This window comes from Nerophis lumbriciformis, linkage group LG21, assembly GCF_033978685.3.
Source record: "Nerophis lumbriciformis linkage group LG21, RoL_Nlum_v2.1, whole genome shotgun sequence".
In the NCBI taxonomy this organism is placed as follows: domain Eukaryota; kingdom Metazoa; phylum Chordata; class Actinopteri; order Syngnathiformes; family Syngnathidae; genus Nerophis; species Nerophis lumbriciformis.
Window position 1 is genome coordinate 27,587,501 of NC_084568.2, and position 26,139 is coordinate 27,613,639.

At 39.5% G+C, this 26,139-nt stretch overlaps 1 protein-coding gene across 1 annotated transcript in view; it reads left to right on the forward strand.

The window, feature by feature from the left end:
* The window catches only part of nbn (nibrin), a 42,070-nt gene that overhangs the window by 8,087 nt on the left and 7,844 nt on the right, over positions 1–26,139 (forward strand). The window contains exons 5-14 of the mRNA XM_061982526.2: positions 2,901–3,004; positions 3,385–3,502; positions 9,950–10,140; positions 12,548–12,648; positions 12,732–12,858; positions 12,994–13,199; positions 17,092–17,242; positions 17,322–17,907; positions 18,006–18,101; positions 20,466–20,603. Coding sequence (XP_061838510.1) covers positions 2,901–3,004; positions 3,385–3,502; positions 9,950–10,140; positions 12,548–12,648; positions 12,732–12,858; positions 12,994–13,199; positions 17,092–17,242; positions 17,322–17,907; positions 18,006–18,101; positions 20,466–20,603 — 1,818 coding nt within the window. The remainder of the gene's footprint in view (positions 1–2,900; positions 3,005–3,384; positions 3,503–9,949; positions 10,141–12,547; positions 12,649–12,731; positions 12,859–12,993; positions 13,200–17,091; positions 17,243–17,321; positions 17,908–18,005; positions 18,102–20,465; positions 20,604–26,139) is intronic.

Below are 26,139 nucleotides of genomic sequence, written 5' to 3' on the forward strand. Positions count from 1 at the left end.
GAGACCCTGCCCCAAGTGGAGGAGTTCAAGTACCTAGGAGTCTTGTTCACGAGTGAGGGAAAAGTGGATCGTGAGATCGACAGGCGGATCGGTGCGGCATCTTCAGTAATGCGGACGCTGTATCGATCCGTTGTGGTGAAGAAGGAGCTGAGCCGGAAGGCAAAGCTCTCAATTTACCGGTCGATCTACGTTCCCATCCTTACCTATGGTCATGAGCTTTGGGTTATGACCGAAAGGACAAGATCACGGGTACAGGCGGCCGAAATGAGTTTCCTCCGCCGGGTGGCCGGGCTCTCCCTTAGAGATAGGGTGAGAAGCTCTGCCATCCGAGGGGAGCTCAAAGTAAAGCCACTGCTCCTCCACATCGAGAGGAGCCAGATGAGGTGGTTCGGGCATCTGGTCAGGATGCCACCCGAACGCCTCCCTCGGGAGGTGTTTAGGGCACGTCCAACCGGTAGGAGGCCACGGGGAAGACCCAGGACACGTTGGGAAGACTATGTCTCCCGGCTGGCCTGGGAACGCCTCGGGATCCCCCGGGAAGAGCTGGACGAAGTGGCTGGGGAGAGGAAAGTCTGGGCTTCCCTGCTTAGGCTGCTGCCCCCGCGACCCGACCTCGGATAAGCGGAAGAAGATGGATGGATGGATGGATAGATGGCAGTCACACATAAGAAATACCAGAGTCGTGTATAAAGAGAGTATGGTCAATTCGGTTACAGGCGAGCTGCTCAATGATTGGGCAAAAGGCACTCACGTGACGACAAGGCACCATGACTACTACCAACTTTGAGCTAACGCTCTGTGTTAGCGGTGCTTCCTCGTTAGTTTTTCGACGTGTAAACACTTGTGCAAGGTAAACACACGACACAGAGAACACTTAGAAGCTAATAAACAATGACAGAATAATTTGATCAATTTAACTGATGGTTTGAAAAAACAAGATTTCTTTGAATCTCAGTAAAACTAAAATAATGCTATTCGTGTACAATAAAAGACAAAGTCAAACACAAATAGATACATCCATCCATTTTCTACCGCTTGTCTCTTTGGGGTGGGGGGTGCTGGAGCCTATCTAAGCTGCATTCGGGCGGAAGGCGGGGTCCACCCTTGACAAGTCGCCACCTCATCGCAGGGCCAACACAGACAGACATATATATACAGTATATACTGTATATAAACATATATATATATATATATATATATATATATATATATATATATGTGTATATATATGTATGTATGTATATATATATATGTGTATATATATATATATATATATATGTATATATATGTATATATATATATATATATATGTATATATATGTATATATATATATATGTATGTATATATATATATATATATATATATATATATAAACTTTATACAAACAGGGGTGTGGGAAAAAATTGATTCGATTTCGAATCGCGATTCTCACGTCGTGCGATTCAGAATCGATTCTCATTTTTTTTAAATTATTTTTTAAATATGTTTTTTCTTTTTTTAATTAATCAATCTAACAAAACAATACACATCAATACCATAACAATGCAATCCAATTCCAATTCCAAAACCAAACCCGACCCAGCAAGACAATAAACAGAGCAATTGAGAGGAGACACAAACACGACACAGAACAAACCAAAAGTAGTGAAACAAAAATTATCAACAACAGTATCAATGTTAGTTACAATTTCAACATAGCAGCGATTAAAAATCGCTCATTGACATTATCATTAGACATTTATAATAATTAAAAAAAAATTAACAATAGTGCCACAGTGGCTTACACTTGCATCGCATCTCATAAGCTTGACAACACACTGTCCAATATTTTCACAAAGATAAAATAAGTCATATTTTTGGTTCATTTAATAGTTAAAACAAATTTACATTATTGCAATCAGTTGATAAAACATTGTCCTTTACAATTATAAAAGCTTTTTACAAAAATCTGCTACTCTGCTTGCATGTCAGCAGACTGGGGTAGATCCTGCTGAAATCTTATGTATTGAATGAATAGAGAATCGTTTTGAATCGGGAAAATATCGTTTTTGAATCGAGAATTGCGTTGAATCGAATTGTGACCCCAAGAATCGATATTGAATCGAATCTTGGGACACCCAAAGATTCGCAGCCCTAATAAACATATATATATATGTATATATATATATATATATATATATATATACAGTATATATATATATATATATATATATATATATATATATATATATATATATATAGTATATATATATATATATATATATATATATATATATATATATATATATATATAGTATGTATATATATATATATATATATATATGCGTATATATATGTATATACAGTATATGTATATATATGTATATATGTATATACAAATGTGTATATATAAATGTATGTATATAAATCTATATATATGTGTATATATATGTATATATGTATGTATATATTAGGGCTGCAACAACTAATCGATTAAATCTATATATGTATGTATATATATATGTGTATGTGTATATATATATATATGTATATATATATATATATATATATAAAAATATGTGTGTATGTATATATATATATATATATATATATATATATATACATACACGTATATACATATATATATATATATATATATATATATATATATATATATATATTTTTTTTTTTTTACAAATTAAAAAATATCAAAATTATGTTTTGATTCTTTAGTATGTGGCCCTTGGTGGAAAAGTTTGGATACCCCTGCTCAAGGAAAAAGTCACAAGTGCAAACCATGGCCTGTTATGTTGACAGTAGCTCATGTCGCTGTCAGTTAGTCATTTACGGGGGCGTCGACATAAACAGATTTTATTGTACCTCAATTTTATTTATACATTTTTTTGTACCTCAATTGTAGACCATTTCTGCTCTGCTGTGCTGCCGCCCTATCGTGAAGCCCGAGTTCTTCTCAGAGCTCAACAAAGCATTTCAGCAGAAGTTACCCCCTCCTAAAGCTGAGAGGTACAATGCTACAGTGTGGTCTTTGTTTTTCTAATGTTGATTCGCCAGATTGACCTTATTAGTTCTGCTTACTGTTATTTTACTGTTATACGTCCGACACTGATTATTTATTACTCCGGTACTCTTGTCTTGTTCTGTATATTGTACAGTATTTTGTATTTCCATAGTGTTTTGTATATTGTACAGGATTGCTTATTGTTTTTATTGGATAGTAGTCTGTCTACTTCAATTGTTAGTTCTTTCTTTATTACCTGTTGTGTAATTTATTTTTACCCCATATTTGTTCCCCCTACCGCACCTTAAATTGGAGTCCTTAATCTCATTATATGCAAATATAATGACAATAAAGTCCATTGTGTTCTATTCTATTCTATTTTTAGATTCACCCCTGACATTGATGAGCCCAGTTTGAATAAAGAGGATGTTAATCTGGGGCCGGATGTCAAACGCAAACAGCTTTTTGCAGGAACTACCTTCATATTTCTCAATGCTAAACAGGTACAGTGTAGTGTTCCTCTCAATTAGATTTGAGTACTCTAGTTTTCATGTTAAAAAAGTATGTAGCTTTTAGAATTTATAAAGTGTATTTTTATTTTTATTTTAAATGTATCAAATAAAAAATAAAAATTACATATACATACACACACACACATATATATATATATATATATATATATATATATATATATATATATATATATATATATATATATATATATATATATATATATATATATATCCATCCATCCATCTTCTTCTGCTTATCCGAGGTCGGGTCGCGGGGGCAGCAGCCTAAGCAGGGAAGCCCAGACTCTCCTCTCCCCAGCCACTTCGTCCAGCTCTTCCCGGGGGATCCCGAGGCGTTCCCAGGCCAGCCGGGAGACATAGTCTTCCCAACGTGTCCTGGGTCTTCCCCGTGGCCTCCTACCGGTTGGACGTGCCCTAAACACCTCCCTAGGGAGGCGTTCGGGTGGCATCCTGACCAGATGCCCGAACCACCTCATCTGGCTCCTCTCGATGTGGAGGAGCAGCGGCTTTACTTTGAGCTCCTCCCGGATGGCAGAGCTTCTCACCCTATCTCTAAGGGAGAGACCCGCCACCCGGCGGAGGAAACTCATTTTGGCCGCCTGTACCCGTGATCTTGTCCTTTCGGTCATAACCCAAAGCTCATGACCATAGGTGAGGATGGGAACGTAGATCGACCGGTAAATTGAGAGCTTTGCCTTCCGGCTCAGCTCCTTCTTCACCACAACGGATCGATACAGCGTCCGCATTACTGAAGACGCCGCACCGATCCGCCTGTCGATCTCACGATCCACACTTCCCCCACTCGTGAACAAGACTCCTAGGTACTTGAACTCCTCCACTTGGGGCAGGGTCTCCTCCCCAACCCGGAGATGGCACTCCACCCTTTTCCGGGCGAGAACCATGGACTCGGACTTGGAGGTGCTAATTCTCATTCCAGTCGCTTCACACTTGGCTGCGAACCGATCCAGTGAGAGCTAAAGATCCTGGCCAGATGAAGCCATCAGGACCACATCATCTGCAAAAAGCAGAGACCTAATCCTGCAGCCACCAAACCGGATCCCCTCAACGCCTTGACTGCGCCTAGAAATTCTGTCCATAAAAGTTATGAACAGAATCGGTGACAAAGGGCAGCCTTGGTGGAGTCCAACCCTCACTGGAAACGTATCCGACTTACTGCCGGCAATGCGGACCAAGCTCTGACACTGATCGTACAGGGAGCGTACAGCTACAATCAGACAGTCTGATACCCCATATTCTCTGAGCACTCCCCACAGGACCTCCCGAGGGACACGGTCGAATGCCTTCTCCAAGTCCACAAAGCACATGTAGACTGGTTGGGCAAACTCCCATGCACCCTCAAGGACCCCTGCCGAGAATATAGAGCTGGTCCACAGTTCCACGACCAGGACGAAAACCACACTGTTCCTCCTGAACCCGAGGTTCGACTATCCTGCGTAACCTCCTCTCCAGTACACCTGAATAAACCTTACCGGGAAGGCTGAGGAGTGTGATCCCACGATAGTTGGAACACACCCTCCGGTTCCCCTTCTTAAAGAGAGGAACCACCACCCCGGTCTGCCAATCCAGAGGTACCGTCCCCGATGTCCACGCGATGCTGCAGAGTCTTGTCAACCAAGTCAGCCCCACAGCATCCAGAGCCATAAGGAACTCCGGGCAGATCTCATCCACCCTTGCCACCGAGGAGCTTTTTAACTACCTCAGCAACCTCAGCCCCAGAAATAGGAGAGCCCACCACAGATTCCCCAGGCACTGCTTCCCCATAGGAAGACGTGTTGGTGGGATTGAGGAGGTCTTCGAAGTATTCCCCCCACCGATCCACAACATCCGCAGTCGAGGTCAGCAGAACACCATCCGCACCATACACGGTGTTGACAGTGCACCGCTTCACCCTCCTGAGGCGGCGGATGGTCGTCCAGAATCGCTTCGAAGCCATCCGGAAGTCGTTTTCCATGGCTTCCCCGAACTCCTCCCATGTCCGAGTTTTTGCCTCTGCGACCGCTGAAGCCGCACACCGGTTTTATATATATATATATATATATATATATATATATATATATATATATATATATATATATATATATATATATATATATATATACACACACATATATTTGTATTTGATATCTTAAGTTTTATAAGAATATATATATATTTAAAGAAAAAAATTTAATCTTTTTTTAAGTGTTTTAAAGGGAGGTGCACTTTTTTTTAACACTTTGCCTATTAGTCACAATCCTTATATGAGACAACCACACAAGTTTGTTTTTTTTGCACACTAACTCGTGAATAAATGCTAGCAAAAGTCAGCTAAAGTGGAACCAATGGAAGTCGCTCTATTCCACCAATAAAAACATCCAATAAGCTCGATCAAGGTTTTATATACATACTGGAAGTATGTATGTAATGTTTTAACAGGTACATTCATAATAACGTAATATTTACGTATTCTTTTCAAGTTAAGCATAGGGCAGCATATTAATTTTACAGACGCATCACAACGTTCGCTTTTTACTTTCAACACCACCACCACTAATCGTGAGAGTCAACAAAGACTACTTTGGGACAAATGATGATCCAGAACCTTATATTTTTAAGCCTGAATATAAAGAGGATGAGCTACAGGTTTTAGAAGCTGAAGAATAATCATATCCAGCTTTAGTGAAACTAGCAGTATTGGTAAGTGCTAAACAAGAAATGCAAACTATAAACAATGAACAGTGTTTGCTCTAACTTGGATGCCGACTGATGGAATGTTTATATTTTGCCTTTTATAATCTTCCTGCAGTTAGTTAAAAAAGGTGGCAATAAACTAGCAGATTTTCGTGTCTTTCTCACATCTCTGGGCCCAAGTTGAATGTCAAAGATGACCAACTTCTCGGTTTATGGCAACAATCTACTTTACAAGTAAAATACATGATTTATAATGTCGAATTAACTTTTACCAACTTAGAGGAGATGCAGCAGAGGCACCTAATGCTTTAGCGGCAAAAGCTAGCTAGCTGTCTGTGATAACGGCACCGCTAAAAGTAGTTAATCTGCGTTAGCGCTTATAATAACAATATCGCTAATACTTTGTCAATATTCAGGTCACAAGATGTAAATGGAGTATTGTTGGTGGTTTTTGTATGTTTTTTAAGAGGGCTTTATGGGCGCAATAGAGCGCTCCCATTAGCTGCATTGTTAGCCACTTTGTATTTGCTGTATTTTACAAATTAAAACGCCTAAAAAAAGAAAAACGTGTTCTTGTCTTACATAGGGATTGTGAATGATAGGCAAAATTCCCCCAAAAAGTGCAGTTCCTCTTTAAGAGCATAGTAAGTGTTTATAAGTAAGTTTGAAAGCTGTGTGTAGGATTTATAAAGACTTGAATGCATATGATATTTATATGAATCACAGAATAAATAGCGTCCCTACTTTGCGGATATTTAGCTACCACGGGTCTGGAACGTAACCCCCACAAAAATCAAGGGAACATTGTATTGTAACATTATGGAATCAACCTAATGCACTACATGCACAGGAAGATGGAACAGATTGAGGGATCATCTCCTAACAATTGACTCTTCTATAAAATGAAACAATTTATAGACAACTAACTTGATGTTCATTCCCGAAATGTCAGTTGCCAGGCTGTCATCGGTTTGTAGATCCTCTGGGATTGTCGCTCTGCGCGGGAGTTTTTCTTGAAGGCGGCAGGCAACTCGTGATTCTTTCTCTTTGAGTTGTCCACAAAGCAATGTTGTGAGCCCTCCTGGTTGTACAAACCCCGTTTCCATATGAGTTGGGAAATTGTGTTAGATGTAAATATAAACGGAATACAATGATTTGCAAATCATTTTCAACCCATATTCAGTTGAATATGCTACAAAGACAACATATTTGATGTTCAAACTGATAAACATTTTTTTTTTTTGCAAATAATCATTAACTTTATAATTTGATGCCAGCAATACGTGACAAAGAAGTTGGGAAAGGCGGCAATAAATACTGATAAAGTTGAGGAATGCTCATCAAACACTTATTTGGAACATCCCACAGGTGTGCAGGCTAATTGGAAACAGGTGGGTGCCATGATTGGGTATAAAAAAAGCTTCCCAAAAAATGCTCATTCTTTCACAAGAAAGGATGGGGCGAGGTACACCCCTTTGTCCACAACTGCGAGAGCAAATAGTCAAACAGTTTAAGAACAATGTTTCTCAAAGTGCAATTGCAAGAAATTTAGGGATTTCAACATCTACGGTCCATAATATCATCAAAAGGTTCAGAGAATCTGGAGAAATCACTCCACGTAAGCGGCATGGCCGGAAACCAACATTGAATGACCGTGACCTTCGATCCCTCAGACGGCACTGTATCAAAATCCCTCAGACGGCACTGTATCAAAACCGACATCAATCCAAAGGATATCACCACATGGGCTCAGGAACACTTCAGAAATCCACTGTCACTAAATACAGTTCGTCGCTACATCTGTAAGTGCAAGTTAAAGCTCTACTATGCAAAACGAAAGCCATTTATCAACAACATCCAGAAACGCCGCCGGCTTCTCTGGGCCCGAGATAATTTAAGATGGACTCATGCAAAGTGGAAAAGTGTTCTGTGGTCTGACGAGTCCACATATCAAATTGTTTTTGGAAATATTCGACATTGTGTCATCCGGACCAAAGGGGAAGCGAACTATCCAGACTGTTATCGAAGCAAAGTTCAAAAGCCAGCATCTGTAATGGTATGGGGGTGCATTAGTGCCAAAGGCATGTGTAACTTACACATCTGTGAAGGCACCATTAATGCTGAAAGGTACATACAGGTTTTGGAACAAACATATGCTGCCATCTAAGCGCCGTCTTTTTCATGGACGCCCCTACTTATTTCAGCAAGACAATGCCAAGCCGCATTCAGCACGTGTTACAACAGCGTGGCTTCGTAAAAAAAGAGTGCGGGTACTCTCCTGGCCTGCCTGCAGTCCAGACCTGTCTCCCATCGAAAATGTGTGGTGCATTATGAAGCGTAAAATACAACAGCGGAGACCCCGGACTGTTGAACGACTGAAGTTCTACATAAAACAAGAATGGGAAAGAATTCCACTTTCAAAGCTTCAACTATGAGTTTTCTCAGTTCCCAATCGTTTATTGAGTGTTGTTAAAGAAAAGGTGATGTAACACAGTGGTGAACATGCCCTTTCCCAATTACTTTTGCACGTGTTGCAGCCATGAAATTCTAAGTTAATTATTATTTGCAAAAAGAAAAATAAAGTTTATGAGTTTGAACATCAAATATCTTGTCTTTGTAGTGCATTCAATTGAATATGGGTTGAAAATGATTTGCAAATCATTGTATTCCGTATATATTTACATCTAACACAATTTCCCAACTCATATGGAAACGGGGTTTGTACTTTGAAAAATATTTTACAATATGAAACAATAGAGAATCTAAACTGTTGCCTTTATTGACTGCACCAACAATGTTTAGTCCTATTTCTACTGACTGTTAAAGTTATCTTAGAAGACACTTCTCATCTGAGCAAACTTCATGCACAAAGACTACACAAGACAGCTTTAGTCTGAGGGGATGGCGCAGGATCCAATTAATCATTCTTTAAGATAGAGACACGCCCCAAAGAGATAGTTTGGTGCAAAACCGTAGTCAAAAAAAAAAAAAATAGAACACAATAACACTACAAACTACAGCTGTCCTAAATCTTTGTGCATACATTGATGAAATCTGCTTGGATGAGAGATAAAACTCTTCAAGACAAACTGAACCTTTAAGTTTTGATCGAATCAATGCCCTGAGAATACAATGATCTGAACGACAATATTCACAGGCATAATACAGTATTTTCCACTTTTAATAGCCCCACAATTGTCCACTGCAAAAACATCAAACCAAACTATAATAACACATTGCAGCACATATGATCACGCTGAACATTTTTGGGGACACCACTGTAGCTGTCTTTCTTCTGTAAATGTGCTAACTTCAAGGGCTTCAACGATGAGTCGACGACCTGGCGGCAGACACATTTGTAATTAATAATAATTTTTTATATTTTTAAAGATTATTTTTATTTGCACACAAGCCCAAACATGTTAATGAATGGGTTAATAACTTGCTGTAGACAAGGAGTAGTTTAAAATAGTTATTAGTTGCAGGTCTGCACTAATAATTTGTTTAGAGGAATATTTCTCACCAAAACGTATTAACATTTCACAGTCAAACTATTTTGTTGACATAACATTTCTATGAAACTTAGGTCAGTTTTTGTCAAACGTGTTGTAGTATTGTTACTTTCATTATTATCGCTTAGCAGGTAAAGGAATTCCACTGTAGTATACTGTCCTAATGACCCATCAAGCCTGTTGTTCAATAGTTTCCCATCTTTCTTGTTCTCAGCTCAAGCGTCTAAGTACAGTAGTAAGCTTTGGAGGTGGTTCAAGTCAACTCCTGGAGGAGGGCTCCCTACCTTGTGACCTCTTGGAGTCCTCACGGAGTTGCGTGATAGACTTCAGCGCTGGCAGCTCCCAACCGGTGCTTCCATCGTCTACCACAGTGTGGCATGATTCCATTAAAAACATCATTCAAAGGTTTGCACAATGCTGACAGGTGGGCGTGGGCAACACCAATATTGGTTTCGACATTTTCAAGATCATTGTATGATTTTGTGATTTTACTTTTAATTTGTTGATCATGGTTGTTATCAGAATAATAGAATAGAATCCTTCTATTGTCATTGCCATCATAGTTAACATCGAAATAAGTGACATCAATCAGTGCAATGCAACAAAAAATATCTAAAATATAGATGCCAAAAAACAGTCACACACACACTCCCTCAAATAAAAAAATTGCACATTACTATATTACATAGATGTTATTACAAGAGTTCAGAATTTGCAAGGAACAAACATTTGGCACGACACAGGACAGATATTTTTATCAGCAAACTTAACTGTAAAAAAAAATTACAAATAATAAATACAATAATATAAAATAATGTCAACAACATAGTACAATAATTCTCTTTTATTACATACAATTGTTTGAATGTCAACAGAACAAAGTAAGTTAAGGGGCAACCTTGCTCACAGAGCAAGACAAACGTATTAGCACAAGGTGAGCTAGCTTCAGCGTCAGCAGCTGAACCATGTTTAAGTTTGTAATGGTTGATGCTGGATTATCAATCATGTCTCGCACATGTATTGTACAAGGTTGTGGTCATAAGCCAAAAAGTTGGTCCACTTTCAGATTCCACTCGTACCAACTAAAACTTCGAACCGACTGAAGCAATAGATACTTATGGCTCTCAACTTGGCTCGAAAGTCTAAGCAAGATGATAGTTTATTCTCAACAGTTTTTACCTAAGGACTATTCTGAATTTACCAACTCAACTCAGATTACAAGTCTTTTTACTGAAAGATTCAGCCATCCCATCAGTCGGCATTCCGAGAGTGGACATTGTAATTAATTGTTTGTTGTTGTCAAATACAAGCATAGCACTAGGGCTAGTTGTTTTGTTTGAGCACAGCTAGCTCAACAGTGTATGTAGTGTTTCATGATCAATATTGTAATGACTAACCCGATAGACAGTTGTTTTGTCCAGTTAGCCAGGGATGTTTTTTTCAGTTGATTTTTGGTATGTGGAAAAAAAAAAAGTCTACCACTGCTGGGTTTGTTAGCGCTAACAGTTCGTCTTTCGTTGTGATGCTGTTTCTTTGAGCAGTGAGCACTTCATTTCTGTCTGCATAGCTTGCAAGGTCTATATTTACACCACCAAGTCATGCGGGTCCTGACTCTCTTGGCCCCCGTTTGCTCCAAAGTTTCACCATCTCTTCGTGCCCGAACAGTTTCTATAACTAGTAGTTGATCCTCCGTATATTCAGGTTCAAAAAGATAAGGTTGTGAATCCTCTTTAGTCCAAAAATAGTAATCTTCGTTGTCTCATACAAAGTCTGATAAGATAACATGTTTGTTGATGAAAGTAGGAACATGTTTGTAGGAAGTACATTACTATGAGCACTCACTGAACGGTAATGCTTAAAATGACCCAAATACGGTAAATACATACATATGTACATATTACATATTGAATACATAATAATAATAATAATAATAATAATAATAATAACTGGGATTTATATAGCGCTTTTCTAAGTACCCAAAGTCGCTTTACATGTAGAACCCATCAATCATTCACACCTGGTGGTGGTAAGCTACTTTCATAGCCACAGCTGCCCTGGGGTAGACTGACGGAAGCGTGGCTGCAATTTGCGCCAACAGCCCCTCCGACAACCACCTATCATTCATCATTCAATTCACCGGTGTGAGTGGCACCGGGGGCAAAGGGTGAAGTGTCCCGCCCAAGGACACAACGGCAGCGATTTTTGGATGGTAAGAGGCGGGGAGCGAACCTGCAAACCTCATGTTTCTGGCACGGTTGCTGTACCCACTACGCCATGCCGCCCCTAACATACACATCATATTGTTGTGTGTCTGTTACTACATCATATACACATTTAAAGCATGTACAGTATATTTAAAAAATGTTGATAGAGGATTTTTGAAGTTATTTTAGAGGGCTTTGAAGGCAACATAGGTGACTCCAATTGGCTGCAATGTTAGCCGTATCTTGCGAGCATTTTTTCTCTCTAGAATCCTAAAAAAAGACATGTTCTTGTCTCTTATATGGATTGTTAATGGTATACAGAATTCCTAAAAAAGTGCAGTTCTTATTCAAATTAATTCAAAGCCTTCCTGTGGGCAATAATGTATTGCCTGACTTTGTAAACAATATATACATTTAACAATATGAACAACATAACCAAAAACACATATTTGTGAAGATAAACATAAGAGAGAACCGAAAAAAACAATTCTTCACACTTGGGTGGTTTCAATACTAATACTCCCTCGGTATCGTTGCTTTTGGTATTTGGATTGATCCACCCTTAATTTGTTGACACCAAAGATCTTCTTTCTCTCCCTGTGAAACAGTAAATGCCTTCGAGTTATCACAGAGTCTGAAATCGGATTGGCTGCTATTTATGCTTCATGCGACAAGTACTGCAACCCTTCCAGTTCAATAATCGACACAGGTAGAAGAACATCTTGTATTTGAATAAAAGTGACTATTCTTGAACTGTCAGTGTTTAATATCATTTGGTTTCTTTGAGTTTAGTGACAAAGGTGGAGCCCAGAATTCCAAGCGCATCGCTGTCCCAGCATTTTGCAGTGGATGAGACTGTTTTACCTACAGCGTCACAGAACATCACAGCATACGTAATCAACACAGAGACGTCACAAATGTACGAACACACAAAGGCAACAGTGTCATCTTTTTCACACAAAGGCAACAGTGTCATCTTTTTCACACAAAGGCAACAGTGTCATCTTTTTCATATCAGTTCTCTTGAATTTTCCCCATTTTCCTCTTTTCTCAGAACTGAGCGTTGCAAAGTGACTGGAATTACAGCGGTCGGAGAAACTCCGGAGAAAAAGCACAACGGAACCACGAATCATGATGATGGTCCTAAAGCCACAACGCAGAAGATAATCACACAGTGCGTTGTGGGGAATTCACTGAGCTCGTCATTCAGCATGACAGAGAACTCACCCTCCCAGAAGAAGCATGCGTCCAGAATTACAGGTAGAAGTGGTGTATCGCATTCGAGGAAATTGTGTACGTCCGTCCGTCACAAAATCAGTGCAGCAGCTCTGTTAGATAAAAGTATAAAATACAGTAGAGCCTCGATTTACGAACTTAATTGGTTCTTGAAAAGGATAATTACATTGTAAAGTTTGTTTATTGAAGCAAATATCTCCATAAGAAACAATGTAAATATCGAAAAAAGTCCATATTTTAAGAGAATTTGCACATGGTGAATACAATATAAAGTGCGATACAGTACTGGATATCAAATAAATATAACAAGAGATGATGGATCAACTTTCCTGATGGGTTGTGGTTAGCGCCTTGCATGGCAGCTTCCGCCATCATTGCGTGAATGTGTGTGTAAATAGGTGAATGCGATGTAAATTGTAAAGCGCTTAGGGTATTATTTCAGGTATAGTAATGGGCTATATAATTACAGACCATTTACCATTTAAATGACTAGTTTAAGTTTTTTATGTCAACAAAAATGGGTCTTTGACATAAACTGATGGATTCTTATGGGTAAAATTACCATTGTACATTTTACAAAAACTTGCAATTAGTCTTGAGCATTATACTCAATCACAAAACAATACCGGTAATTGTTTAGATGGAATTAACTGCATCTTATAAGGGACTTGTTATGCAAAACCATTTTTTCTTACTTAATGGCTTTTGTTTTTGTCTATTTGGGATCTGCGTTAGTCCCAAAAATTGTAAATCAAACAATGGAGGGCACAGTGGAAATAATTATAAAATAATCTTACCTTCCACATACTTCCTCCAAACAAGCAGTTTGGAATTTGCCCGATTTGTGACTTTTTCCCAAAGTGTGACATCAGCCGATATCTCCATATATGGTAGAGATTTACCTGAAGAGCTTTGTGCAAGTCCGCCATTGTAGTCCGAGACTGTAGTCAATAAGCGCCTTCTTTTTTTCAATACTCCTGTTGTGGGGCAGACTGGTTCGTACATGCAAATGCATTCCCCACTCCATTTCTAATACAAAGTACCATACAGTTCAAACTTACATCCCTCAGTAGATTCCATATGGAAGCGCTAAAAACTACAACATGGCTGGCAGAGAATAGAGGCAGTCAAAGTAGAGGCAAGTAAATAAGACCGCCCACAAAATGGCGCAACCTGAAGAGATAGTCAGAAAGCAGCTTGAAGACAGTTTGTAAAACAAAATCTATGCACAATTTTAACCAAAAACACCATTGCATGTTGTGGAGACCACAATAAAGTGTTTTAAATGTAGAAATAAATTATAATATGACCCCTAAAGCAAATGAAGCAACATGTAGTTCACTGCTTGGCTGACAGTTTGTTAGTTTGGAGGACAACATTAGGGAAGTTGAACTCATCATGCAACACTATCATCAAAACAGGAGTCAAGAACATTCAGACTGAGATTCTCCCATTCCAAACCTCTGCCAGGCCCTCTTTCACAATAGTAAGAATATTTTTTTCAAAATCCTGAATCCAGGCGGTGATACGGATCATCCCCAACATCTGATAACTTGTTCTTTTTCCCATTTATGACATTTCCTAAACGTTTCATTGTAACTGTAGCAAATAAATAACCTCCTGGCACCGGTAAAACATTTTAGTTTTTCAAGACATGCACCTAAGATAGGTTGATTGCAACACTGATTTGGCCATATTGTGTGAATGTGCGTGTGAATGGTTATCTGTTTATCTGTGTTGGTCCTGTGGTGGATGGTCCGAATCTTAAACAGCAACAAAAGTGAATTTAGTACAAAAGTTTTATTTACCCATAATCAAAAAGTACAAAGTTGGATTGAATTGCCCATGCAAACAGACAACGTCCTACGGAGGAGTTGGATGAATCGAGAATCATGCGAATCACACAGGCTTGGTCTATTTGGCCATTTATCTGTCTTCCTCATGTGTCAAGGTCCCGTTGTTTTGGACATGTTTATTCTGCAACCTCCTTGAATCCTTTAGTCAATCAAACCATTTTGTAGAATGGTCAGACCGACCACTCGTTCAACTATAACCCACATATGGTCCTTCAATGGTTCAGAATAGAAAAAGGAAGAAACGAGCAGACATTCTTAATGCTTCAATGTCGTTCTCTTTTCGGACTTCGACAGACACAAAATATGGTTCAAAAGGTCAGAAATTCCACTACATACCCCTCTTCCAGGGTTTTAGAACCCTGGACCACACCGATTTCTGACCTAGGCCACTAAATTAAAAAAATCTCTACCACAGATAGAGGCCAAAACCCCAATGTTATTATGCGCGGCGAAATTCCTCTATGACCCTTCACCGAGCGATCGCTGTTACCCGCCTGCAGTAAAACCATATCACAGAACACAACTAGTGGCCTCCCCTTTGATTTAGTAAAATGGAATAACAGAATACTTTGATCATGAACATCATTGAACATAATTAGATCAATATATATCTATATATATACAGTATGCTTATACAGATGTATTTCACATTAATGATCAATCAAACAAAATCTGTTTTAAAATTAATATAGACTTATGACTGTAAGCTGTTGCAGAATAATTTTTCCGGCATTTGCAGTGAATGTAGTTACCAATATGATTGATTACCAATTGATTTTGAACAAAAAACTGAATTTCGTATAAGTCCATGCTCGATTAGTGCTTGTGTAGATCCCTCGGTGGTGCTTCAGGCTGGTGGCCTGCCGACACCTCGTTGGGCTTTTAGCTGCCTTGGTGGAGAAGGAGATCCACTCAAACAGTCTAGCTCTGTCTCTCTTTGGGGTGTGGCTCTGTCCCTTGGGCAGACTGTGCAGTGGCATGTGCGTGCTGGCCGCTCTGGGGAAGGCTGAGGTAGAGTTGGAGCTGTTGGCGCTTAAGTCCAGGCCCTCGGCTTGCTTCAAGGCCTCCTCGCCGCTCGGCACTCCCGACACCTCCTTCCACAGCAGCTGGAGGTCCGACGGACACATCGTAGCTGGCAACCTTAGTCGTTCTCGTCATCGCTGGCAAGGTGTTTTCTCTCATTGAGGTTCCTCCCAGTCAGGTATCGGGTGTTGGTCTCTCCTCTCCCGATTCCTGTTTGTGACGCCAATTTTATGTGGTGGATGGTCCGAATCTTAAACAACAACAAAAGTAAATTTAGTACAAACGTTTTATTTACCCATAATCAAAAAGTACAAAGTTTGATTGAATTGCCCATGCAAACAGACAACGTCCTCCAGAGGAGTTGGATGAATCGAGAATCATGCGAATCACACATAGGCTTGGTCTATTTGGCCATTTATCTGTTTTCCTCATGTGTCAAGGTCCCGTTGTTTTGGACATGTTTATTCTGCAACCTCCTTGAATCCTTTAGCCATAACAAACAATCAAAACATTTTATAGAATGGTCAGACCGACCACTCGTTCAACTATAACCCACATATGGTCCTTCAAAGGTTCAGAATAGAAAAAATAAGAAACGAGCAGACATTCTTAATGCTTAAATGTTCTCTTTTTGGACTTCGACAGACACAAAATATGGTTCAAAAGGTCAGAAATTCCACTACAGTCCTGCAATGAGGTGGTGACTTGTCCAAAGTGTATACTGCCTTCCACCCAAGTGCAGCTGGGATAGGCTCCAGCCCCACTGTGACCCCAAGAGGGAGAAGCAGTAGAAAAAGGAATGGATGGATTTATATTTTTCCCCATGGATTCATTGCTCAGCCCTACATGGGCTTGTATGTAAAACACTTGACACAGTTGTGGTAATGAGAGACTACTATTGAATCATAAAGCAACTACGAAAGACTAAAAGCAGTGACAACATAAAGGATAAAACAAAGACAACAGATGGAGAAACAATGTACTAGAAGTCATTACTAGCTAAACACAACTTCACTGAACTGTCCTTGCACTTTTAGGCCATCAAGATTTTAACAAAACAACTTTCCAGCCGCCTTTGGCAAAGCCTGGTGTTGCTAAGAAGACATCTCGTCAGAACGTCTCTCCAGCAGTGTCCCCACAAAAACAGCCAACAATGACCAGTTTTTTTAAACCAGTTAACAAGAAAAGGTAACCATCCTGTTTTTGTTTTTTTCACACACATGCCAATTGTGGTTTGACTACAACCAATGTCCATTTGTTTTTCAAGGCCATTGGACGAGGAGCTCTCAGCTGTGATGTCCGAGCCAAAGCGTCCTGTCCTTGAAACCAACATTAACACTACTTTAGCATCTGAAAGCACTTCCTCATGTTCAAACAAAGGCGTTGCAGCCACTACACAGGATCCCATGGGCTCTGTCGATGATCTCTTTGTCAGTCTGCCACTGCCTTCATCAGACCGTGCCTCCCACATGAGCAAAAAGAGAAAGGAGATGGAAGAAGAAATGGATCTGGCTGAATTGGAGTTCATCATGTCTGAGGGGATGCACTCCTTAGATGAGTCGCTATCAGTTAGCCAAGCCCCGGAGGCAAGAATTGATACCTCTGAACCAACGTCAGAAACAGTGGAGGCTTCAAGTAAGAAGCAGCGTGTAGCTCGTGTTAATGATGACACCAGCAGCCAAAGGTCAAAGTTGGGCCGGGAAAAAGTTCTACCGACAAATCAGAACCACCAACTTGAGCTGCAAATTGTCTCCGTGATGATGAAAGAGCCATCAGAAGAGAGTACACAAAACCAAGACTCATCCAGCAGCATGCGTCAGCTTGTTAAAGCTAACAAGGAATTCTCCACTGAGGTCAGAAGGAAAGCTTATGATCTTAATTTTTCATATTTTTTGTTCAACAAACCTTTGTACATTTACTGTTCTTTGCATAATTCTGTTTATTCTCTTAGAATGTTGAGCCACTTAAAGAAGATTTTTGTATGCCTAAAGAAGCTGCAGCGTTTCATCTTCTTCAACCTGTGACCGTCAAACAGGAGGAGGCGCAAGTAAGTTCCTGCTGCCAAAACACTACTGTCTATCTGTGTTGGCCCTGCGAAGAGGTCGCGACTTGTCCAGGGTGTACCCCGCCTACCGCCTGAATGCAGCTGAGATAGGCTCCAGCACCCCCTGCGACCCCGAAAGGGACAAGCGGTAGAAAATGGATGGGTGGATATAAAATAACTAAGTAAAAGATTTACTCCCGATTTAACGATAAACAGTATTGATGTTAATGGTTACTATTATTGTTTTACATTAAAATGATCGATATTATTGTTTTACATTAAAATGATCGAAAAATCGTGATTGATAACTGCAGTTTGATAAATTTACGGATTGACTTGTTAGCTTAAATGCTAACATGAAAACAAGAGACATTGACATCTTTGCCCATTTAGAAACAAAATACCTCAATCTAAACTTCTATAAACACATTGCTGTTTGAGCAACAAATTTAATCGGTTGTGCACACTAAACCTACAAGCTGTGCTCTGGTAGTTTTGTGGTGCGTTTAAGGCCTGCTAAAAAGAGTAGGATGCCACAACGCCCGCCAGTAATAGACTTTATTTGCTACGCACTTTTCACTTAAATTAAATCTTGTGCTACAGTACAAACCAATATTTAAAGCAATAAAACCTTAGCCCTCAAAACAGATACAACTCCAAGACTAAAACACTATCAGTGAAGCATAAGAAACACAAAACATGCAAAATAGTGGGTTTTTAACAGTGTATCTATTTATTTTAGTTATTTAAAAAACATAACTTGGTCAATAATTTTCAGTGTGTGTATAAGTACTATTTTAGTATGTTCAACAATGCCACGATAATAATAAAACGGTGATATGAAATTTTCGGTACATCCCTAAAATTCACCAATATGAAATAAAATCCACAAGAAATTGTCATAATGTTTACAGCAGCAATACAGAACACAATGAGCAAAACTTATTTTCAAAATTTGACAGCTTCTGCTTCTACTGTCTGGAGCCAAGCACTCCAATTTGCCTCAGTTGCTTTAAGATGCAATTAATCAACTTATGTCATTCAATCGATAACTTCTTAGTGATTGAGTATAAGGGCTGTCACTAATTGCAAGTATTTGTAATTGTACAATTACTTGGAGATCATTTTGCACATAAAAATCCATTAGTTTACAAAAGTAGCAACAAAAAAAGCTTCTTTTTTTTTAATTTAACGAATAAACTCAATTCCAAGTATTTTCAATATGATCAATAAAACTGATAAAAACAGATCAGATCAGTTAAATTAATTTTCTAATTTTGGAACTTCCGTTTAACCTAGATTTGTCTCCAAAAAAGGCTCAAATTAATTTGCCTGCTATACTACCAAAAAGTGGAACTCCCTACCAATAGCTGTAAAGGAGTGTAAGACCCTTATTTCCTTCAAAGCCACTTAGCTGGGAATAGACAAATCAATCAATATATCCACCATCTACTTGTATAAATTGGGCAGTTTTGTCTACAATTTTTGGTCAGTTTTGTCTAAAATTGTACCCCAATATTTTTATTATAACGTGTAATTATTCTAACATATTTTATTTTATATATATATATATATATATATATATATATATACATATATAAAATTATGTTCAATTTAAGTTAGTTGTTCCTTAATTGTCACTTCCTCACTTGAAATTCTTTGTTATTCTTAAAATGTATTTTTGATCGGATAGCTGTTTTCTTAACTGACATACAAATGTAAAAATATACTGAACAATAAAACCTTTGTTAAATATGCAGAGAAAAAAATAGGTTAGCTCCTGTATAGAAAAAGTTGAAAACCAAAAATTGTACCCTCACCAATAACCACAGTATAATGAGTAGCCAGGACAGTGTGATGTACTGTTGCTACTATCATCACAAGTTCATCACAAGTTTTGTATTTGCCATCATTGGTGCCCCTTTCTAATTACATTATTTAAAACACACATTTTTTTTATAGCAATACTTCATTGGTTACAAGTTTTGTGCAACAAGTATTTTTCAATGTATCTTTCCAACTTTAGGGGCTTTCCACTTGCTCCTAAGTTAAATGCTATTTTTCCCTCTTGAGGGTACAAGCTAACTGAGCTTCTCATTATTAGCCCATGATATAAACTCGAACATCTGCGTTTTGGCCTTCAGGAGCCATACAAATGTCTAACTAATGATTTGTGTTAAGGCTGCAAACTTCCAAGTGTTAAAAATCGACAGTAATATTTTGCTTGTCTTCCTTTCTGTGTGTCCAAAGATTGTGATCAGTCCTCACAGCTGGAACAAACTACTTTGGTGTTGTTTGTGTTCAAGCTCATGCATCGGTTGACTTCTCTCTTTTTATGATACGCTAGTTAATGTGTTTGTGTTGCAGGAAAACAAGCTGGATGAAGACCACCCTAAAAACCTGATTTTGGTGGAGTTTAGATCCTTGACGGTGAACGTGCCCAAAACTAAACCACAGCAGCTGCAGTCTAACGGCTTTGCAAAGAACTTCAAACGTTTCCGCAAGGTCAGCACCTAATTCAAAAGCCACCAGTACAGCAGTGTATGTGTGTTTTTGAAATATTTGATTATGTAGGCCAGGGGTATTGAAGGATAAGGTGAGCCTCTTTGGTACATTTTGTTCATTAATGACCCAAAAATCCATCCAATGTTGGTCAATATATGCTAAGCTATCCGAGCAAAACATCAACCTAGCTTTGTGTTATAGGTGACGAGGCAAATCAGTGTATTATCTAATTGTAAATCTCCATAATACATATATTTCAGGGTTTCTCCTGGATTTCCATTATATATATAGTTGGCGGTGGAGGCGTGGCAGTGGGTGTGGTTAATATGACATCCTATATGACGACTTGATAATTTTGATTTGCAATGATGGATGTATTTTCTTTAGAAAGGCTAAACACATGTTTGATGTATTTTCAATAACTAATATGTGTTATTAGTTAATACAGTTTGTCATATATTATCGGAATCACACAAGGAATTTGATTTGGTAGACTGTGATCTCTTTGTTATTTCTCAATGTTATTTTAATTGTTGTTGCTTATTGTAAATGGTAATTCAGGCTACACTGTATTCTGCCCTCCCTGGATGTTGGAACTTAGTTTGCCAAATATGTAAATAGTCCTTTGAATTAGAGATGAAAAAATAACGTATTATTATTATTGTTGATATTATCCACAATGAAGTCACTGTAAAACTAACTATGCTAAGGAAAGTACATCATATGTATACATATTATATGAAATGCACTTACAGTACATGTAGGAATTGCGTTAAATTAATTAAGTTAAAAATATCGTTTGAAATAAACTGAAAAAAAAAAGCAATGCTATTATGCAGGATGAAGGTGACTCTCACGCTGCCAGCTTAATGCTAACATATAATAGACTTGCTCATTGGCAAGTAAACCAAAGTACCGGTAGCATGGCAAATCACAGGGCACATCAGTATACCCCAGGAGTGTCAAACTAATTTTAGCTCAAGGGCTGCATGGAGGATAGTCTATTCCCTGCGTGGGCTGGACTGGTAAAATCATGGCATAATAACTTTAAAAAATTACTACTTCAGATTGTTTTCTTTGTTTTTCTTGACCAACAATAGAACAAGCACACTCTGAACACGTACTTTACATATTACAAATCATATGCACAAACACTTTAAGTTTGTTAAAAATTCTGAGGTGCAGTTTCAAAAACACCGTGAAGATCACAATGAACTTAGACTTTGTCTCAGTGTATTTACAAAGACATTAAACTTTAAGCACTTCCTTCCGTTCTGCATTCTCATATTGGCGGTTCACCATTAAAGACGTGTTTGGAAAAGCAACAACAAACAAACACCATATCCGAAATCAAGGTAGCATAACTACAAACTTAACATGGTAGATTTAATCATACAATAAATTAGAACAAACAACACATGTAGAAGCACATATTTTACAACTTAGTTCAAGGTGTCAACAAATGTGAGCACTGCGAGGAACTCTAACACTACAAAAATGATAGTCATTTTGACTTGAGTTATAAGGCACACTGCCGATGAATGGTCTGTTTTCGATCTTTTTTCATATATACGGCGCACAGGATTATAGGCTGCATTAAAGGAGTCATATCATTTTTTTAAATCAAAATGTTGCATAAATTATGTTTTACGGATCATCTTCAAGCCGCTTTCTGACCGTCGCTTCAGGATGCGCCGTTTTGTGGGCGGTCTTTTTTATGTGGCTCACTTCGGCAGCATCTTCTCCCCGTCATCTTTGTTGTACCGGTGTAGCGTGCAAGAACAGGAGTGGAAGAAGTGTCAAAAGTGGACCTAACTGTTTTAATGACATTCAGACTTTACTTAAATCAATAACGGAGCAGCTACTCCTCATCCGGAAACAACAACGACAGAAATGTGTCCCGGAACTCTCTAATAACGAGAGTTCCTTGGATGAATAATGTAAACTCACTACACTGGTATGTTTTAACGCTTTCATGGCGAGTTTACTGACAGATATAAGTAAGAACTTTACACTACTTTATATTAGAAATGGCAACAGCAGAGGATGACTGTCCCATAACAAGAAGATAGAGAAAAAGAAGAAGCTTATCGACTATGGAGTCGGCACGGGCTACAAAGGCGGACGCATGCAATTTTTCAGGACTTATGCAGATCGCAAATACAGATCAGCAGGTACCAGAAGGTAAGAAAAGGAATTTGCGTAATATTGCGAAACAAAACGCCAGATAATGTTTTACCTTATACACACACCATAATAATACTCGTATGTTGAAGCACAGTACAATCCTTCAAGCGGTGCGGCTTCATAGCTTACCAAAGTCGTACTAAACATTTTAATAGATTTTTGAGCGCCGTGTGTAATGTTCTATATTTTCAATGGAACGTATAAAATGTTGGTGTTTACTTGAGTCATATTGCAGTCTACACCTATCTCTTGTGTGTGACTGCCATCATAGTGCAGTCTACACGTATCTCTTATGTTCGATTGCCATGTACTGGTCACACTTATCATTTCACCATGTACCAAATAAAAAAAAGCGGTAGAAAATGGATGGATGGATGGATAGATTTTAAGTGCGCCATATAGTCCGGAAAATACGGTACAATGAAAGAAGGTATTGCGTTTAACTTCTGCAACAGTCTGCCGCCATCTGCTGCCAGCCACAACAGGAGCAGCTGATTGCTTGCACCTGGACTGATTTTTTCTTTTCTACGTAATAGCGGCCAATCCAGAGGCCGCTTGAAGTCAGCTGACACATCATCTTTAGACAGTGTCATGTGTAAGATGGTTACACTTGAATTGCCTCATGACTTCCCTATCAGAATGCCGCCAAAGGAAATGGCAAAACCTGATGGAGACAACTGATATGGCGAAAAACAGCAAAAAATGCATGGAGCCTGATCCGAAAAATCAGCAATGACCCGTCAACCCCAACAATGACCTGTCAACCCCAACACAGCAACAGTATACCACCACTGCCAACCAAGTTGCTCATCAGCTGCTGCTCAATGGAAAATCCAAAACCAAACAGCCCAGACCAAAGGTAGACCGACTTCAGTACTCCCAAACCACCGGACTGACTGAGCCGTTCTTCCCTGAAGAGCTCAATACCAGCATCAATGCCCTTAAGACCGGTAGCGCCATCGGCCAGGACAACAGTTTCACTGAAGAGATCAAACACTTTGGACCTCTGACACGGAAATGGATCCTCGACCTGATGAACAACTGCATGCTGACAAGAACCATCCCAAAGATCTGGAGAAAAACAGAATCATAGCTCTTCTCAAACCGGGTAAAGATCCATCCCATGCAAAGAGTTTCCGCCCAATCTCCCTGCTATGTCACCCATATAAACTCTTTGAGCGCCTGATCCTCAACAGGCTGGCCCCAGTTGCTGAACCTGCCATCATTCCCCAACAAGCTGGATTCCGACCTGGCAAATCCACAACAAGCCAACTTCTGAATCTCACCCAACATATTGAGGATGGGTTTCAGAATGGACTGGTAACAGGTGCCGTCTTCGTCGATCTGTCTGCCGCGTACGAACCACCGCCTCCTCCTAAAAAAGACCCTGGAGATGACAAAAGATCTGGCACTCACAGACCTCATTGGAGTCCTCTTGAAAGACAGGCGCTTCTATGTTACTTTAAACAACAAGCAAAGTCGCTGGCGACGACAGAAGAATAGCCTACCTCTACCATAAGGTAGTGTGCTTGCTCCACTACTGTATAACATCTATACCAATGACCAGCCAATGGACCAGAACACTGAACAATTCATCTACGCTGACGACCTCTGTGTAACATCTCGAGAGTACGTTTGAAGCGGTAGAAGCAAACCTCACCTCAGCCCTAGATGAGCTACTCCTCTACTACGAGCAAAACCATCTACACGCAAACCCTGCGAAGACCCAAGTCTGCTCGTTCCATCTCAGGAACCGGGATGCGAACCGACCTCTTAACATCAAATGGTCTGGAACACCAATTGAGAACTGTACCAACCTACCTTGGCGTAACCCTGGACCGCACCCTCTCCTTCAAGGAACTCATCAAAAACACCAAACTGAAAGTTAGCTCCCGAAACAACATCTTACGGAAACTGACAAATTCCAAATGGGGAGCCACAGCACACACACTAAGATGTACTGCTTTGGCCCTTTGCTATTCCTTGGCGGAGTATGCATGTCTGTCTGGGAGAGATCAACCCATGCCAAGAAACTCGACCCAGCACTGAACAACACCTGCCGCTTGATCACTGGTTGCTTGAAGCCTACCAACCTGAACAACCTACATCTCCTCGCTGGCCTCCCTGCAGACGTGAGACGGGAAGTTGCCAGCCGAGTAGAGTTCACAAAAGCTACCAGTGATGAACGCCACCTCCTCTATGGACGTGAACCCTCAGCCCAACGTCTGAAGTCAAGGAGAAGCTTCCTCAGCAATGTCAAGCCCCTAACAACATCTCGGGAAGAAACCAGACTCCAGCTATGGACACAAAGACTAGAGAAAGATCCCCCTCCTATTGACATGGGAATCCCCCCTTCTGAAGACCTGCCCCCCGGGTCAGAAACACCATGGGTCCAGTGGAAGACACTAAACCGCCTGAGAACAGGAACAGGGCAATCAAATGCTGCTATGGCCAGATGGGGCTACAAAACCGGCCCAACCACCTGCTAATGCGGAGAAGAGGACCATACGATGCAGCACTGCCTTGTCTGTCCTCTGTTAACCCAACCAGTGCAACTTAAAAGATCTCGCAGAGTTCAACGACAATGCAAAAGACCGTGAAAAGAGAAATGGGAAACTGTCATATAACCACATGCTTCAAAGACACGAAAAGAAGAAGAAGACTTGAATTGCTATTGTGACATTCAGTAGAACAGCAGTTTATTTTATTAAAACATTTTTTATACTTAGCAAACTCATCTTGCGGGCTGCGGGCCGGATTAACCCTGTTTGCGGACCTTATACGGCCTGCGAACAATTTGACACCCCTGGTATAGACAAACAATCATTCACACTCACACTCATATCTATGGACAATTTACAGTCTCCAATCAACCTAACATGCATAATTTAGGAACGTTGGAGGAAACTGGAGTACCTGGACAAAACCCACACACGCACAGAGACAACATGCTCATTCCACACAGACGTCCAAACCGAGGTCCAAAGATGCACAGGGCGTAAAGTTAGACGTTATTGTCGATAGTTAATTTAAAAGAATCAGGGTAGTTTACACAGGCTAGGACAAGAAATGCATTAATTAACTTGAAATACATTTATTTTTCAATTTTCTCTCCTTATTTTTGCCAATTGTCAAGTCCATTTAGGTGAGCGACCAGCTGTAGCGCACATAGTGCACATGTAAAAAAAATAGATACTTCTAAATCATAACAGATGTTCACCACTACAACACCAGATGTAGTTCTACAAATCATGTTTAACCTAGATTTGTCTCCAAAAAAGGCTCAAATGAATTTGCCTGCAAAACTACCAAAAAGTGGAACTCCCTACCGATAGCTGTAAAGGAGTGC